Below are 19,262 nucleotides of genomic sequence, written 5' to 3'. Positions count from 1 at the left end.
CCCAGTACAATGTTTGGTGAGGCAGTGAAAGAGTCAAAGAAGAAAACAGAGTTTTTCCACAGTCTGTATTGTCCATATCCAGGTCAGCAGAAGGCGGAGATGAATGTATTCAAACTGATGTAATGAGCCTACAGCGTGGGGAGAGCACAGCAAACCTCACTTCAAACTGCTGCAATGCAGTTATTATAGAACATGACTTCAGAATATTAATATTTATCTGAAAGAAGAAAAGTATCACTCCTCTAAATTGTGTTCACTCACTTTAGTCTCATGATTTTGCCCAAGTGACTTTTATAATAATAATAAGTCAAGGTCTTTGTGTTTCTGAAAACAAACATTTTCAATCCCTAAAATTCTGTTTAGTTCAATTCAAGATCAAGATGAAGGATAGCTAGGTACTGCTTGAAATAGATGGAATTAGCCTGTACAACAAACAGTTATTGCCAACTGTTTTTCATTACTTGTTACATTGTAACAGAGCCTGTTGTAATCTGGTAGCCTACTCTGATTTCCACGGGAATTTTACAGGTGTACATGCTACTCACAGGTAAATATGCTGTGTTACCTGTGATTGTAGCCTATTGTATGAATAGTTTCAGACTTACTGAGTCCTGACCACACAACAGAGCTGCTTTGTTTCAGAGGCTGTAGACTCTACAGACCTACAGAGGACACTGTGGTGCTGTCTATATAGTGGAATCAGATCTCTCTCTCTCTCTCTCTCTCTCTCTCTCTCTCTCTCTCTCTCTCTCTCTCTCTCTCTCTCTCTCTCTCTCTCTCTCTCTGCGGTGCCTTCCAGCCTCCTTCAACCGGCTTCAGACAGTCTCGTGGCGCCTCCACTTTTCCTAACGGTGCTTTCTGTTAACGTGCGCGTGTGTCTGGATTAATACAAACAGCGCGTCAGTGTGGACTGTAGCTACGCATCTGTCTCCGTGTCCCCGGAGCAAGATCAGGATGGATCTGTAAGCGAGCCGCCCTATAGAAAGCAGTGAGGGGACTCCCGGTGTTATCAGTGGCTGTATCAGGCTGTATCAGGCTGTATCAGGCTGTAGAGGCAGCGGGGACATGGACGGTCACGGGATGGATGCCAGCCAGCTGCCCGACGAGGAGCTGCTGATGCTGGGGAAGGATGACCTGATCCGGAGGATGAGGAGGCTGGAGAGCCGCAACATGGACCTGATGCTGGAGCACGGGAACATGATGAAGGACGTGAACCGCAGACTGCAGGTCCACCTCCACGAGATCCGGAGTCTGAAGGAGGTCAATCAGAAACTGCAGGACGACAACCAGGAGCTCCGGGAGCTGTGCTGCTTCCTGGACGACGACCGGCAGAAGGGGAAGAAGGTGTCCCGGGAGTGGCAGAGGTTCGGCCGCTACACGGCCAGCGTCATGTGGAAGGACGTGGGGCTGTACCAGCAGAAGCTGAAGGAGCTGGAGGCCGGACAGGAGGCGCTGAGGACCGAGAACATGGAGCTGAAGGAGATCGTCCTCATGCTGGACGATGAGAGGAGCTTGGCCGGCTCCAGGAGCTCCATCGACAGCCAGTCCAGCAGCCTGAGCAGCAGCAACCTGAACGGCTCCGTGTCGGTTCGAGACGTCGGGGACGGGAGCAGCACGTCCAGCACCGGGAGCGTCGGTAGTCCTGACCACCATCCCCACAACAGCTTCCACAAGGCGGCCGAGGGGAAGACGGAGTGTCTGAGGAGATCCATGGACGACCTGTCCACCGAGCAGATGCAGAGAGGCGGTGAGTGGCTGGCTGACTGTCATCATGCAGATGTGGATCAGACTGTTGACCATGTTCAATTATGAGTTTGGAAAGTTTTTGAAACAGCTGGGCCTCTGGTGAAACTCTGTAGTAAGACTAAAAACTTGTCTGTTTTCAATGGGTGATCATTCTGTATTTCAAATGTGTCATCATCCTCTATTTCTCACTCATGTGTGAATGCTCGTGCAGTGACCATTATAAGCGTTTTCTCTCTTCAAGGAGATGTGTTATTCCTCATGAAAGGGGAAATTATTAAGAGTTTGAATAGGACAAACAATTTCTAATTACATTTTCAAAAAGCAAGTGGTTCTGGGTTTGATTCATGGGTTTCTCCCTGTGCCTGCATGGGTTCAGGTTCCTTTCATCTCACAGTCCAAACACATACACATTAGGCTAATTGGAGACTATAAATGGGCCAAACGTGAGTGTATGCGGTTATTCATCTCTATATGTCAGCCCTGTGGTAGACTGGCAAAGTGCCCAGCATGTCCCCTGCCATTGCCCTATGTCAGTTGGGATTGGTTCCAGCCCCCACTGAGACCCTGTAGGGCCACAATGGATGAATGGATTTTCTAAATGTAACTGTGTAGAATTTTTTTTTTTTTTCATTCATGAACACAGGCACTGTTGTGTGTGTCCTGATGCAGGAGCCGGGGCACATAGGCTATTCTTGGAGAGTGGATGTACAGTTAGGAACTAAGAAAAGGATGAATGACCTGAGAGAAAGAGAAAGATGTCACCCTAAGGGTCAAAGAGGAAAAGAAAGAGAGTTGTTTCTTTTTTCAGTGAATGTAAGGCCATGTTCATCATGTGCTTTTTACTGGTCTTGCTTTTATACTGAGTCTGGAAGATGTGATGTGCAAGCTATTTTTAGAAAGGCGGAGCAGAGTCATGAGCTGCTCAGAGCTATGCTATGGAGGCGAATTGGATTTCTTGGTTTCCTTCAACAAACTCATTAAATGGACAATCCAACAACTCCAAAATGCTCTTGGGACAAGTTATGAGATAATAACAGAACGTTACGAGAGTTGTTTTTGAGGTAAATTCATGCAAAACCGTTGATGTGTGTTCCCGTCAGGGGCAGTTTTTTGGCAATCAGTCTCTGCATTTGCCCTGAAAACAACCCTGTCTTGTAACTTTCCATTATTATCTCATAGCGTGGGGAATGTGCAGGTCACAATTTATCCACGAGAGTATTGTGTATTTATAAACTATAGGGATTATGAAACCAAGAAATCCAATTAGCCTATAGGGTAACTCTGAGCAGCTTGCGGCTCTGCTCCGCCGTTCTAAAAACAGCTTGCACCAACAATTAAAGGTAAGGAACCTACTCCTAAAACTATAGGGACTATGGCAATGGGCCAATTTTTCAAAATATTGAACTATCCTTTTAAGCCTGAGGCAGTTTGGATAATGTGTGCATGACTTATTTTTGAATTATTACAGGGAAACTAATTCTCATGGCTGCCATGGGGGGGGGGGGGTCCTCCAATGAAAACTCAAAAGCTTCACAATATAACAAAGGTCTTGTGCTGAGACGCAAGGGTTTTTTGTTGTGCGCCTCCTGATTTTCATATGCATGCAATTTTATGGGGGATGCTACGGAGCCATTTTCCCACAACCGTGTGCAAGATAAAATGTGTTAATGTGTTTGTTATGTGATGAAGGCTAGTAGGTGAGTATCAAGTCAAGAATTTAGTTTGTAAGTCAGTAAACACACATCCTCTTGTCCAACACTTTGGTAGTGCACTACATTTGCCTCAAACAGACTGAGTGACAATCCATCTGGCTCGGCTCAGCTCGGCACAGATGCCCTCTGCCTAATTAACTCAGCTTCCCACAGATGCAGTCAGATCTAATGGGGATTTAACACATCGGACGCTGTGATATCAAGCAGCATCAACAGGTCAGCTGACTCCTGTCTCTGACACATCTCAGCTGGCCTCAGTTTATGTTTCATGCAGAGATAACAAGCTTGGCGAGACTCTCGTGCTACTGGTTATCATGCTTGTTGAGCAGGTTTGGTTACCTGAAGCCAAAACCTGCTGACTGACTGACTTCTGTAGAAGCGGAAGTCTAAAAAAAATGGAACTGACCAAATACTTCATTTATCTTTAACAAACAAAAGAACATATATATTTTTTGTTTAATGATAAATTAAGTGTGTGTATATTAATTGATCAGTTTTAAACCTCTGGTAGACAACATTACCAGATTAAAGTTAAACTTTTAGGATGATGTGAGGGCATAACAACATGCAGACCAGTTGATTTAGACTTTCTCATGTGGAAATGTGTTTATGAGGTTACGGTGCGCGATGGAGACAGAGGACGTGTTGTGATGATAATGAGGCATGTGAAGGTCTTTGTGTGTGTGCGCTGCTATGAAAAGGTTTTGAACACACTGGGAGAAGGAGGCTGTTTCTACACAGCATCCACTGTCTGCTGATGAGGGAGAACAGAGCAAAGGCTGAGTCAGTGGATCAGTTCATGCGTGTCAAACCCACAGTGGATATTAGCAGCGACTGTATTATAATACTCATAAGCGCGCTTGTGTTTTCTTAAAAGTTGAAGCTTTGGCCCACTTGTCTGTCTGTCTCTCTCTCTCTCACACACACACACACACACACACAATGGACGGATGGACATGCTTTCATGCTGCTTGACAGATTTTTTACCCTTAATGCATAGCTGCTGTGGGTTCAAATCTGTGGATGAGAAGATCAGTGTTGTGTCTCATCATAAATAGTTACAGGGATAGTTCAGAATTTTGGCAAATTGGCCCATTGCCATAATCCCTATAGTTTTAGGAGTAGGTTCGTTACCTTTAATTGTCGGTGCAAGCTATTTTTAGAACGTCGGAGCAGAGCTGTGAGCTGCTCAGAGCTACACTATGCAGGCTAATGGGATTTCTTGGTTTCCCTCATCAAACTCATTAAATACACAATTCAACAACTCCAAAACACTCTCGCGGACAAGTTGTGACCTGCACATTCACCACGCTATGAGATAATAACGGAACATTACGAGACAGAGTTGTTTTTGAGGCAAATTCATGTAAAACCACTGATTTTTCGGCAAGCAGTCTCTGCATTTGCCTCTAAAACAACTTTGTCTCGTAATGTTCTGTTATTATAGCGTGGTGAATGTGCAGGTCACAATAGCTCTGAGCAGCTAGCGGCTAGCGGCTCTGCTACGCCGTTCTAAAAATAGTTTGCACCGACCGGTAACAAACCTACTAAGAATATAGGGATTATGGCAATTGGCCAATTTGCCAAAATGTTGAACTATCCCTTTAAGGATAGGTTTTATTTCCACTGCTGCTCAAAAAGCAGTGAGGACAATATAATATGTTTGCTTGTAGTGGGCCCTCACTGGTCTTTCATTTCCGATTCCAACTCAGTATTTTCACATTTGCTTATCTTCCATCTTATTGGTGTTTGACAGCATCTTGCAGGGAGTGCGCTGTAAGATGGCATAGGAGCAGTATTTGTCTGAGGCATCGTCCCTGTACTGCAGCTAAGTGGCTAATATCTGAAACCAGCAGGTTGGTCTTTTCTCAGCCACAGCGGGACGTTTGGTGAATGCGCTCATTGTCTGCTGACCGGAGGATTTGGACCATTCCTCAGCCGGCTTTAACGGATGTTTATTCAGATTACTTCTGTTCGTGACGCTTGTACGTTTGTTTGTATTTCAGAGTGGATTTGCAATATTCTGCAAGTAACAGTCCTGCAGTTTTCATCTTTCACTAAGTATTCACATTTCACACACTTGATGTGCTGCTGCTGCTGCGATGCTGGAATGACCCTACAGGTTCCTCATCATTAAGCATGATGCATGGTGCATGGTCAGTGAGTGTGTGGTGGTACATGGACATCTGCCTTTATGCAATATGAGATCAATCTCTCTAAGTGTCAGAGGTTGGTTAGGTCCAGGAGAGGATGGTTGTTTAGGTTGACATAGGCACTCAGTTCTCAGCATTACACGCTTTGTTGTCATAGTGACATTCATATTCTTCCATCCATCACAGATTCCTCTAGACATGGGATTTCTCTCTCTTTATACTGCACTTTTCCCTCAGCTCCTGTTGTGATTACTACAACCACAAAGTGTTACCTGGCAACAAAACTCAGTGATGGAATCACAATAACTGATTGTAATAAGCTGCTGCACAGATTATGGGGTTGTTTTTTCTCACTGATTCAGAGACTGAAAAGTAAGAATGACCTAAACTAAACCATTTGTTTAATTGGGTCTGATTTAGAGAAGTCGTAATTTATTGTCTGGTATAACAATGCTTCCAAAGTGATGAGTCACTTTATGTGTTTCCATTATGATAGAATGATGAGAAACAGTCCTGAATGACATCTTTGTACACATCCCAGTATAAGAGAATGAGTGGAGCATTGAGGATGAGCCGTGGCCCAGCATCACAGGAGAAAAGCCGCCTGGTCAGGAATTCCCACATTCCAACAGACATAATGGACCAAGAGCAGTGTGGGAAAAAGGCGTGTTGAGGAAACAATAATAGTGCACTGTTTTATCCATTATCACTGGGTGAGCCCCAGGCACCTGCTGGGATGGGTATTTACATTATCCATTGATGTTTTTCACATATGTAGGCCAGGCCAGAAGTATTTGGCCTGTATCTGCTCTGAGCTGCAGCTTATTAAATCTGAAGTGAAGAAACTACATTAATGTGCCAAGTATACGTTTCCTCCTAACATAGAAATGCACGTAGCCCATCACATGACATTATGTTCAGAAATAACTGGAGGAATATATGAAATTTAAATAATTATAGCCTAATTAATATTAAGGACATATCTGACAAGTGGTAAAATTCTACCATCACACCTTGGCACATGCAAATAGACAAAACACAAATGCATAAATGTCATCATTTTCTCTGTGTGCGTGTCTCATGCTTTCTGTGTCACACAGTTTGGCAAACAGCTGTGCTTACCAGCCCACAGACACGCAAACAGCATGTTAGAAGTCTCATATTACAAAAGAAAGCCGAGCCTGTTCGATGTCGTTTGGTTTCACTTCAGTTTTTACAACATATGAAATGACAATAGTGAATAACTTGCTGCAGAATTCAACCACAGACATGCTGGCCTGGCACAGGAACTGTTCAAAACAACATGAACCACCCTCAGAGCCAGATGCTATCTACCGGCCCCGCAGTAAGGACTGCTCTCTCTCATCAAGCTTTGTGCTGAAACAGGTTGAAACACCCACAGACTGTACATAACAAAGGAATATTCTTGTTTCAGTGAACCGGCTCAGGAGGAATGGGTTAACAGTGTAGAATATGCTGCCTGGGCTCTGACCTCATCGTTCCCCTAATAGAAAACAGCAGGGAGTGAGGGGCGGTGCTAATAACTTGGCCGCGGAAAAGAGAGTTACTAAGAATTTGCTGGTTGATTTAGTGTTGTTTACTTAATTGATTTATTGTTAATTGCGAAGTACAGATTCCAAACCGATGAATGTCGTCTAACAATGATGATCCTCTAGATGGCAAACCAGACAATTGTTGACTGCTTTAGAAAAGAAACAGTGGTCCAGTTTTACAGCCCTGTGTGCTGTATTTCAGCCTGTTAGAAACAGAGACAGGTGGGGTCAAAGGTCACCTGGATTGCGGGGTCAGACCACATGGAGGTCTGTACATGTTCATTCAGCTGTAGTCTGGGCTCGTAAACATTTCTTTTGTTGTCATGGCAGCCTGAACTGATTTGATTTGCATCAGATTTGCGGTCTAATCAGCTGCACTGACGGAATAGATGAGATGTCACAACACTGTTTAGGAGCTGGTGTAAACAAACCCTCTGATGAAGGACAAATTCATCAGAATGTTTGTTCCCTATGTGCATATTACTTGTGGCACATATATTACATCTTCATTATGTACATATTCGTTTTCTGGTAACACATAGATGTTAGGGTCAGTTTGACCCGTGTCTTAAATCAGCTGTAAAACACACTAAAAACAATTTATCATCCCATTTGTTTCTCATCTCTTGGTTATGTTGTTAGGCTTCCTCATCCAAGAAAAAGTTGGTTTTGCACTTATGATTTCAGTTTTAACTCTAATTTTTGTTTTTATAGTTATAACCGACCCTAACAACACAAATATCATAATTTTAACCAGAGCATTTTAGAATTTTGGGGAAAAGTTTTGTTTTATTTTGTTTAAATATAGGTTCCTGACAAAGTCAAAAAGCCTTGATGCTATAAACACATTTATATGGTACTTTTATCATTAAAAACCTAAAAACAGGTCACTGGTGACCCTAACACAAGAGGAAGAAACATGCACACACACAAAAAAGAAACACTTTTTGTCTAACTTTACAACCCTGTATGTGGAAAGTTGGAATAAAAGGGATTTAGCTGCTTTTATAAATAGTCTTCAGTCTCCAAAGGATTCAAGCTTAATATGAGGCTATTAAGAAAGTCTAGGAACTGCTGATTGGACAGCAAGATCCCCCAGAGTCTGAAGTGCACATGGAGATGTAGAAGGCAACAAGATTTTCCTCAGTAGACTGAGAGTTGGTGTCATGTTTGAGTTTTTAAATGTCATCTATTAGACCATGAATTCTTCAGTTTAATTTTCCTTTGATATCATTTTCAAATTCCTGCAGACTCATTGTACTTTGTGGTTGAACCGACCATTTGTTGTTCATTTAATCTAAAGCAGTCCCTTAATCCACGTACCTGACGGTCATGTAATGTTGTGTCCTGTCTTTGAGCTTCAGGCTGCACTAACAGAAGCTGCAGGATGAGGTGAAGATACTGAACAACAGACTGTAAAAGTCAAATTATTGAGTGTTTCATTATAAACATCCAGTCATGTGATACTTTTCTCTTTTGGTAAAGTGGCTGTGTGTTGTTCTCATCCTAGACGGTGTGCGTGCATGTGTGTGTGTGTGTGTGTGTGCTCTCTGTGCCCTGGCCATCTGTCTCTGAGCATTGTGTGCCTGACAATGGACTCTGGGGTCTTCAAAGACTTAACTATGCAGAATGAGGACATCGCATCAACTCTGTGAACTGTCTGCGTCTCTGTCATCCACTCACGTCCTGTTTGCGTGCAGTCGGTAGAAACTGAGACAGGTCAGGTCAAAGGTCGCCTGGATTGTGAGGTCAGACCACATGGAGGTCTGTACATGTTCATTCAGCTGTAGTCTGGGTCGTAAACATCTCCTTTGTCACCATGACAGCCAGAACTGATTTCATTCACACCATATTTGTGTGTTGGAAATGTCTAATCAGCTAGATAAGATGTCACAAAGCTGTTTATGACAGTTTGGAGTTGGTGTAAACACCGTGGACCAAACGTCAGCAGAATAGTTTCTCACAGACTTGAAGATCAAAAACCCATCTGACCTACTTTTAAAAGAGAAATATGACTGAATGTCATTGGCTTGCATTTTCTTATATATCAATATATATTAATAATTATATAAATATCTATATATCTACCTATATCTACACACAAACACACACAATATCACAGTGTCTTAATCATGCAATATTTCATATAAAATCTTAAAAATGAAAAGTTGGAACATTCCTATATACTGTATGTCTAGTCATTATTAATGTGTATGTTTATGCATTTATTTTCACATTGTAGACATTAAGATATTTATAGATTTAGAAGATAGTTTGTACCTGCAGCCAGCAGGCTTTTTCATTCTTCTCCAAATGGTAGATCAGCTGCCAGACAAATGAATTTCCCTCTGGGGATTAACAAATTAATTCTTATTCTCATTCCAATTATCTGTTACATATTATCATCCCACAGCATGTCAGTATGATGATAATGAGATTTTCTTAATATAAACATATGAAACTAACTGTAATTTCAATCAGAAATACTATCTCTACCTCTTCCACTTGATCACATTATCTTGATCTCTCCCTCTCTCACTCCATACCGTGGAATCAGCTGACTTCAGGTGTTTGGCAAACAGGAAGCAATTTGTTTCTTGTCACACGTTAAGATCTGTTCTTCTCTCTCCTGCCGTCATTTCAGTGCATCTGCTGAAAACAGCATGAGTTCATATTTCCCTTCGTTGCATTTGTGTTGTCAGTAATCTGACATTTTACACCGTCATCATCCTTTCCCTTTAATCCTAGCGCTGCAGGAGGCTGCATCTACTTCCTCAGTTTGGAGGTTGATGGGTCGGAGCATTCGTCTGCTCTACGCAGCAACTTCAGCATCTCACCTCATTCTAGGCTGAGCATCACTCCGGCGCCAGGCCTCTTCTCAGCTCTACGAGTTGATAGTGGAGAAAATAAGTATTTCATCCCCTACTGATTTTGTAAGTTTGCTCCCCCACAAAGAAATGGTCTATAGTTTTTAGGGTAAGTTTATTTCAACAGAAAGACACAGAAATAAATAAACTTAAATAATATAATTATATAAAGTTTATAAATTAATTTATGTTTTGGTTGTGTTACTATGGTTACAGGATTGTCAGTGTCCGTGGAGCAGACGGTTTTGGGGAGCTGGTTGTCGATTCCTTTTGACATCAATTTGTATTGATATAAGATATTTTATCCAGTTTATGAGTCCACCGCTATCCACCAGCACGTTTAGGGAGGTTTGTTTTGCCACTCAGTCCGATCGAACGGGGCGTTGCCGAGGGCAACGTGACGTAAACACATACCCTCTATTTTGGACTCGTCAAAATTTATAAAACAATTATTCCTACTATTAAAAAAAAAAAGCATAAATGTAATACTTTTATTCTACACCCCTCTAGACGTTCTGTGGATGTATTATTTTTGAAAAATTCATCGTTTTGATGAAGAAGTTGTAGCTATGACCTTCCAAAGGGGATGGGGGTGCATCCCTGCTCCACTTCCTGGATTGTGCGTTACCTGACGAGGTGACCACAGTTTGTCAGGCTGGGTAACTCAGAGACAGTGATGAGCAGCACTGGAGCTCCACAGGAGGCTGCTCTGACTCCATTCCTGTTCACTTTGTACATGAGTACAAAGAGTGTTACCACATTCAGAAATACTCAGGCGACACAGCTATCATGGTTTGTATCAGGAACAGGCCGGAAGTGGAACAGAGGTCGATCGATAGTGGATTTTTAAAGGCCCGTATAATGACATCTGGGAGTAGGGAAAAAACGATAACCAATTAATTGGCCAATACGTAAAAGATCATTATCGAGCAGTTCAGCAGGAAAGTGTTAATTGTGTTGCTCAGTTTAAATCTAAATGATCTTAGGTGTCTTCTGTGTGGAGATCTGTTGCAGTCGTTGTTGTGTTTTATTGTGTTTTTATTCAGTCACCACACAGAATACAGTCAGTAGGACTATAAACAGAAGAAACAAATATTATATTTATAATAATTTACACATTCTCATATAAACATAATGGTGTGAGCAGTGCCTGAAAAGGCAGAAGCAAATGCTTATATATGCCCGTCCTACATTTTCTTCTTACAAGCGACATCAGTTTGATGATGTAGCTGAACTGTGCGACCACCAACCGCCCTCTCCACTTCTGATCTCACTGCACTGCAGCACTGTGAGCACCAGGAGATCCTCAGAGGAAATGTAGAAACCTGCACTCAGCTCAAACTGATCTCAGGGCTGCTGTGTCGTCTAATCTCACCTCTTCACCCCCAGCCAGGAGCCACATATTTCACTATCCCACACACAGACAACTTCTGAGACTTTAATATTCACATACGCGGCAGAGGAGACTGTGGAGCCGGAACAACTGAATGAATGAACAAACAAAACTAAAGCGCTAACAATTCCACTCACAGGCATCTTTTACAGAGTCAGCCATGTGTAAGGAAAGCGCCGGTATTGAAGGAAAGAGGATCTTCTCTGTGCACAGCTATTTTTAGAATGGCGGAGCAGAGCCGCAAGCTGCTCAGAGCTATGCTACGGAGGCTAATGGGATTTCTTGATTTCCCTCATCAAAAACACAATCCAACAACTCCAAAACGCTCTCATGGACAAGTTGTGACCTGCACATTCACCACACTATGAGTTAATAACGGAACGTTACGAGACAGAGTTGTTTTCGAGGTAAATTCATGCAAAACTGCTACTGCGTGTTCCCGTCGAGGGCAGTTTTTCGGCAAGCAGTCTCTGCATTTACCTTAAAAACAACTCTGACTCACATCGTGGTGAATGTGCAGGTCACAACTTGTCCACCAGAGCGTTTTGGAGTTGTTGCATTGTGTATTTGAAGAAATCCCATTAGCCTCCGTAGCGTAGCTCTGAGCATCTCGCGGCTCTGCTCCGCCGTTCTAAAAATAGCTTGCACTGACAAATAAAGGTAAAACTATAGGGATTATGGCAATGAGCCATTTTGCCAAAATGTTGAACTATCCCTTTAATACCTCAGTTCGACAGTGACCACTCAACACTGCTGCAAATATATTCAGTAAGAAGCTGACCCCAGGTGACTAGCACATGTGTGTGTGTGTGTGTGTGTGTCCCGACACTGACCCAGTTAATTGAATTAAGTTCAATGGAAACAGATGATGTCAGGTTAGTTTGCCTCAGGCTGCAGTGTTAGTGTTGTCCCCTGCTGCTCTACGTAACCATGTCAACATCAGCCACTTCACTTCACAACTTTGATTCATTTTATGTTGTAGTGGCGAATTCTCCAGCACCATCGTCATCTCCAAATGTCCTTTTGAGAACATAACATGCCTCTCTTTGGACATGCAGATGTCTGGTGCCGCATTTATGCACCATCCTAATCAGCTGCAGCACTGAGTCTGCTGCTGCGTCCTGCTTTGTCTCTTTATAAAATTCAGTGCTTCAGCTATACAGTGTATACCATGAAAGACCCTGACTGACTGGCTGGCTGACTGATCAAATTACACCACTGGTCAGTCAAATACCATGTAAGTGATGAAGTCAGAGGATTGGTCTCCCCAGTTTTTGAATGTCCCCAATTTGACCATAGATCTTTAGAACCCATACACACTCACTTCCATATCCAGCCATTTACTAGGTTAGCAGTCTTGCTGTATAAAGACATGTGTCAGGTTGGTATACAGGGGCAGCAGTCAGCACAGGGATGCCCCCGTTAACACAGACATAGAACTGAGACAGAGAAAACAGGTTTTTCTTTGTCCTCTTGTGTCCAGCTTGCCATCGTCTTCGATACTGACAAAATTTCATTTTGACGTCTCATCTGGTTTTGTGTGATTTGGACAACTGGTAAGTGGCTGAAGTAGACTGAATACCTCTGTAGACGGAGGGACACAGAGGGACCAGAGACGGACAGACAGAGGCTGAGCTGGACTCCCGTGCTGACTGACTGTAATTCAAGCATTTTGTCAGCACCGTCCTGTGTGTGTGTGTGTGTCTTTGTGTGTACTCTGTAGTGTCTTTGACCATAGTGCTCTTAAATTATCTCCAGTAGAAGTATAGAATCACAGCTGTCCTCTTGTTAGCCAGGTAAGAAACCTTACAAACTTAAACACATGCTAGAAAACACCAACCACTGTCTCCACTGTCCCTCTGTCTGTCTCATTGATGGAAATTAATTGCCCTTCCTGATAAATAAAATAAAATTGTCTGAATCTGAGTGTGAATCCTCTCTGGAGCTCTAGTAGACTCAGCTCAGTGAGAAAAGTGGTGGCACTGAGCCTCTCCTCTGATTGGCTGATTTCCATGAGAGGGAGTTGTTGTTGGAAATTGAATAGATCTGCTTTATAATCAAATAACACATTGATGTCTACCTTTACACTATATGAAACCTTTTAAACAAATAGCAGCCTTTGCTGTCGGTGTTGGTATAGTGTCCAGCATGGCCACAGCTCAAGCTGACATCTATGGTTGAGTTATGAAAGCAGCTCATACACACACACACACAAACATGGGTTTGGGAATCAGTGTACAGTATTACAGTGTAGTATTAGGATTAGTCGGCTTACCTAGGATCTGTTTGGGAAAACCAACAATGGGTGGCTCAGCAAGCATCATGGAGACTTAGCTGCTAAACATGTGGAAAAACGTGGCGTTTGAGGCCCCACGAAGAGATGCTGGCAGCACTGGAACATGCACACTGTGACACTGTGGACGTCAGGCTGCTGCTCTAGAATAAGGCTCCATGTGAAGCCAAGACGGAAACAAAATGTTTTGAGATACTTTCCCTAATATTAAACCATTTGGCTTTAGTGGTATTAACATCTGCCCAATTCAAGATGTTGTCAAATAAGAAGTTTTCTTCTGTGTCCTTTCTTGTCCAGATGCATCCGCCAACTACATCAGACAGCTGGAGAACAAGGTGAGGATGCTGGAGAATGAGAACAACCAGCTCCTGTCCCAGGTAACTGGACACTGCCATCTCTTTATGTTCTATAAACTACTTCATTGTGTTTTATTGGTTCTTGCTACAGGCCCCTACAAATGCATTGACACAGTATTGCAGGATAATTGTGGTTTTTAATAAATGGTAGAAAGAAAGGTTTTTACAATCTGACTAAGTGTGGTTTTATTGATAAAAAAGAGTTATAATTAGGTAATTGATTTGGTTGTTAACACTCATAAACAAATGTGACCAAGTTATAACACAGTATTCATACATTAAAGGGATAGTTCAACATTTTGGCAAATTGGCCCATTGCCATAATCCCTATAGTTTTAGGAGTAGGTTGGTTACCTTTATTTGTTGGTGCAAGCTGTTTTTAGAACGGCGGAGCAGAGGTAGAAAGAACTGCTCAGGGCTATGCTACGGAGGCCCATGGGATTTCTTTGTTTCCCTCATCAAACTCATCAAATACACAATCCAACAACTCCAAAATGCTCTGTTGGACAAGTTGTGACCTGCACATTCACCACGCTATGAGATAATAATGGAACGTTACGAGACAGAGTTGTTTTCGAGGCAAATGCAGAGACTGCTTGCTGAAAACGTCCCCAGACGGGAACGCGCATCAGCGGTTTTGCATGAATTTACCTTGAAAACAACTCTGTCTAGTAACGTTCTGTTATTATCTCATAGCGTGGTAGATGTGCGGGTCACAACTTGTCCGTTTTGGAGTTGTTGGAGGGAAACCAAGAAATCCCATTAGCCTCGGTAGTGTAGCTCTGAGCAGCTCGCCACTCTGCTCCGCCGTTCTAAAAATAGCTTGCACCGACAATTGAAGGTAACGAACCTACTCCTAAAACTATAGGGATTATGGCAATGGGCCAATTTGCCAAAATGTTGAACTATCCCTTTAAAGCAGGCTCACTATTTGGTAAGACCGTATTGATGCTTAGTATACAGCATTCATTCTAATTAGTTTCTCACATTAAAGCAGAAGTAAGCGATATTTTTGTGTTAATATAAGTCTTAAATAGTTATATCTTCCGACAGCAATCACTTCTATAGAGTGTTTGGACCGAAACACGGGTCTGTCAGTCACTCTGCTCTGCTCTGAGCCGAGGAGAAAACATTTATCGTATCCTACAGTTTTTATCCAATGAGGAGAGAGAACGGCATGAAGGGCTGTGTGTGCAGCCAAGGGATGCGCCTGAATGTGGTGACGTAGGGACGAGGACCAATAGATCCATGACGAGGGCGGGGGCTGCTAACTCCGTCGGCTGACAAGACGTTATGGTGCGTTCAAGGCAACTCGTAACTCGTGTTTTTCCAACCTGTGAAGTCGTACCAGTTCGATCTGGCACGAGTTCACGGGTCAGAAGTTACGAGTGGCCGTTATAGTGACTTTCACAGGTAAAACAGGTCGGAAAAACACGAGTGGGTTGCCTGGAACGCTACAAAGTCGTAAGTCGTGACTTGAAGCTGTAATTTACGGTTTCAAAAGTCTGCCTGGAACGCAGCATTAGCCAAAACGACCGGATCGCTTACTTCTGCTTTAACAACTGGCAAAAGGAGACTTATTGTAACTCATTAATAAACAGTGATGTGATTTACACTGTACAAGGCAAGGCCTGATCAGACCAGAATACATTCCTTATAGCCTTTTGCTTTTATGAGTGACAGCAGTCAGTACATGTCCCAGAGTGTTGAGGTGTATTCGAGTCATCTCTTAAAAAGCTTGTTCTGTGGAAGATGCAGTAAAAATCTGTTAAAAAATAGCCATGAACAGGTTATGGGTTGTCAGGTGACACAGGCACTGCACTGCTGATGATGCAGCAGACATCCTGTCTGGTCACCTGATCGATCCTCTCCTGTCTTACTGCAAATGCAGCAGGTCGGCTGCACCTCATGTCGCCATGGGAACACGGTACCATCCTCGCCTCCTCTTCCTGTCTTCTGGAGTCATTTTTCTGTTGTCCGTGCTGCAGAGCATCGTCTCCGTCCTCTCCTCTGTCTCTGGTGATAACAGTGACTGTGATGCCTCCTGTCTCTCCAGGCCGCTGATCACACCTCCAGCGGTGACCCCTCCCCTACAGGCCTCTACATCCCCCTGGGGCAGAAACCAGAGGCTGCAATCCACACACTCAAGGTAGACCACCAATGGAACTAATGGAATATACTGAAGCTAATTAGAAGATCTGTAATGGTACCGATATGACCAAAATCAATACTTTGAACATTCAATGGTAATACATTTATACAGTGCTTTTCTAGTCTCACAAAAGTACAGTTAGTCAATTGCTCTATGAGCCACATTCACCTTTTCACACATATTCTTGTATGTACGTATTTATCTATGTAAATGTCTTACATATTGACACATTATACAGTACAGTAAGTAATCCACAAAGTTAAAAATGCTTAATGTAATGACAGCACTGTGATGGAATTAAGGAGGAACTAAACAGGATTTTCCCCGTGGCTATGCTACATCTTTACCTTAAAGGTATAGTTCAACATTTTGGCAAATTGGCCCATTGCCACTGTCTTAGGAGTAGGTTTGTTACCTTTAATTGTCGGTGCAAGCTATTTTTAGAACGACGGAGCTAATGGGATTTCTTGGTTTCCCTCATCAAACGCATCAAATACACAATCCAACAACTCCAAAACTGTCTGGTGGACAAGTTGTGACCTGCACATTCACCACGCTATGAGATAATAACGGAACGTTACCAGATGGAGTTGTTTTCGAGGCAAATGCAGAGACCGCTTGCTGCCCTTGATGGGAACGCGCATCAGTGGTTTTGCATGAATTTACCTCGAAAACAACTCCGGAGAGCTCCGGCCCAATTTAATCTCTGTGTATATGTTATATAACGTTATCCACCGCTCCATGGATTGATATTTCACCGGCTTCGTTAAAAACAAATGCACATGGCCGAGAGGAGGGTTAGAAAAACAGCAGGAGCGACCAGACTTGCATATTTACTCTTTAAGTGTATTGTATTTTTCGCTGTCAGATTAACAAATGTAGTGCTTTAGTATCAAGTAACATAAGACAAACCTTTTACTGAGCACCCTCCCCCTCTGCTCCACCTGTGTGTGTGTGTGTGTGTGTGTGTGTGTGTGTGTGTGTGTGTAGGTGCTGGAGGTCCATGAGAAGTTGACCCGGCAGAGCTCACAGGAGTATGATGACGACCTCAGTGAAAAGGAGAAGGCCATTGTCAGAGAGATGTGTAATGTATGTTTATATATGAAACTTTTTGTTTGTTTTTTTTAAGCTTGTGATTGTGCACAGCCTTGTTAATGTGAAGGTGCTCATACTCAGTCACATGATTATAAAACCAACAGCAGAATGTTCTATCCTTCCAGCCATGTTGCCAGGTTGTGGTAGATGGTCACAATCTCTCATTTCTGAGTTACACCACTGACTAATGACCAGGGTCTTTTTACAGATCATTTAAGTGAATTTGACCTTTGACCTTTTGGATATTAAAATGTAATTTTATCCTGATAGACGATAGAGTTGAATTGTCATAGTTGGGTTTTTCTCATTTGCTTTGGCTAAATTCTCCAAAAGTGTTTTGAAAACCTGAACCTCAAATCTCTGCGCATATTTCACATGAATTTAAACAAATTGCATTGTTTTGGTGCATGTTTGAAAAAAAGACTGACTACAATGCATTACAAATCTGCAGAAAATATTACTTGTCTATGTCCGACTGAAACTGTCAAACTCAGTTGCATCTACAGTTCACAGAGAATATTAAAAATGAGCTTCATCCACTGATAAAAACTGTCTCATCAGTTCACTGAGTCCAAGTCAGTTTGTGTCAAATCTAATAAAAATTACTTCAGGGCAGTCCAGATATTTTGCATCTGTGACTTTGAACTTTGACCTTTGACAACAAAAAATCTAACCTGCACGTTCTTTAGTCGAAGTTCACATTTGTTTCAAATCTGAAGAAGTTCCCTCAGGGAGTTGCTGTGACAGACAACCTGAAAACACAACACCTCCGTCCATCATAACCTAATACCATGACTGACAATGATTTCACATGACTGTTAATGACCATGTCTGATAATGATACAACATAACGGTGTTGCTTCTCCCTCTCAGGTGGTCTGGAGGAAGCTGGGTGATGCTGCTGGCTCCAAGCCGTCCATCAGACAGCAGCTCTCAGGAAACCAGTTCAAAGGACACTCTTAGTTGTCAAACGCCAGATGAAGCCACTAATGGTCCCAGCAAACAGACAATCCCAGTTTGGACTGGACGTTTTTTTTTTAGCTCAGTGTTTTCTCTTAGTGGCTGATGAATTAAAGCCTCCTCAGTCTGAACTAAACTAATCAATGTACATCAGCACCGCAGCTTAAGGCAGGTCTGCACTGTTTCCATGGCGCAGCTGTGGCGTCATCAAATGGCAGCACACGGTGTTGGAGGGTGGTGACCATGCATCCATCCAGAGAGCCTGTCTGAGCCTCCGGAAGAAAAAGGAGGCCACGTATTTAAACGCTTCATGACTTCTCTGCTTTGATTGAACAATCCCTGGACATTATTGGATGTGACTTAATGATGGTGTTGAAACTGAAAGTCTTCACAGGACTGATGTCTCATCACCGCCAGGAAGCACCTGTCACAAACTTTACATATTCATGCGTCTGTCGAAAGACAACTGCCTCATGTAAGTTCTCTTATCTGAACAGAAACAAACAGAAGTCAAGGTTATTGTGGCGACACTGAGAGGCCAGCCACATATAGCCATATATTATACTCTATCTCTATAAATATATATATATATTAGAATCAACATTTTTATACATTTGTCAAGTTTTTCATTTTTATTTGTCTTTTTTTTCTTCCTTTCCTAAAGGAAGGTCCAGTACTTCCTGTGTTGAAGGAGAACACTGAAGCTCATTGAGAGAATCAGACTAGTTTGACACTTACAGGAAATGTCGAGTGCAGCACAAGAGATGGAAGCGAATACATAGCTAGACACAGCTAGTCTATGTTTTTGTTATTACATGGTGTATGTTGTTTGCTAGGAAGCTCACCACCAATGCACCTTGCTGTGTTACTGTCAAGTACCTTCACCATTAACTTGTTACTGTCAAGTACCTTCACCATTAACTGCCTTTACCATCACAATTTTCTGTTTCTAGTCCAAATACTGCAGTGTGTGAATAATACA

The 19,262-nt window shown here is 42.6% G+C and overlaps 1 protein-coding gene across 1 annotated transcript; it reads left to right on the top strand.

Annotated features, from left to right (window-relative positions):
• Nucleotides 1-1,055: 1,055 nt before the first annotated feature.
• Nucleotides 1,056-18,825, top strand: ccdc85ca (coiled-coil domain containing 85C, a). Its single transcript, XM_085767016.1, has 5 exons — nucleotides 1,056-1,747; nucleotides 14,015-14,094; nucleotides 16,130-16,222; nucleotides 17,216-17,314; nucleotides 18,194-18,825. Exons 1-5 carry the CDS (start codon nucleotides 1,066-1,068, stop codon nucleotides 18,281-18,283), a joined length of 1,044 nt encoding a protein of 347 aa, XP_085623142.1. The 5' UTR covers nucleotides 1,056-1,065; the 3' UTR covers nucleotides 18,284-18,825.
• Nucleotides 18,826-19,262: the final 437 nt, after the last annotated feature.

Source organism: Trachurus japonicus, chromosome 22 (assembly GCF_045865225.1).
Source record: "Trachurus japonicus isolate A0001 chromosome 22, Traja_1.0".
In the NCBI taxonomy this organism is placed as follows: domain Eukaryota; kingdom Metazoa; phylum Chordata; class Actinopteri; order Carangiformes; family Carangidae; genus Trachurus; species Trachurus japonicus.
This window is presented reverse-complemented; position numbering and strand designations above follow the sequence as displayed.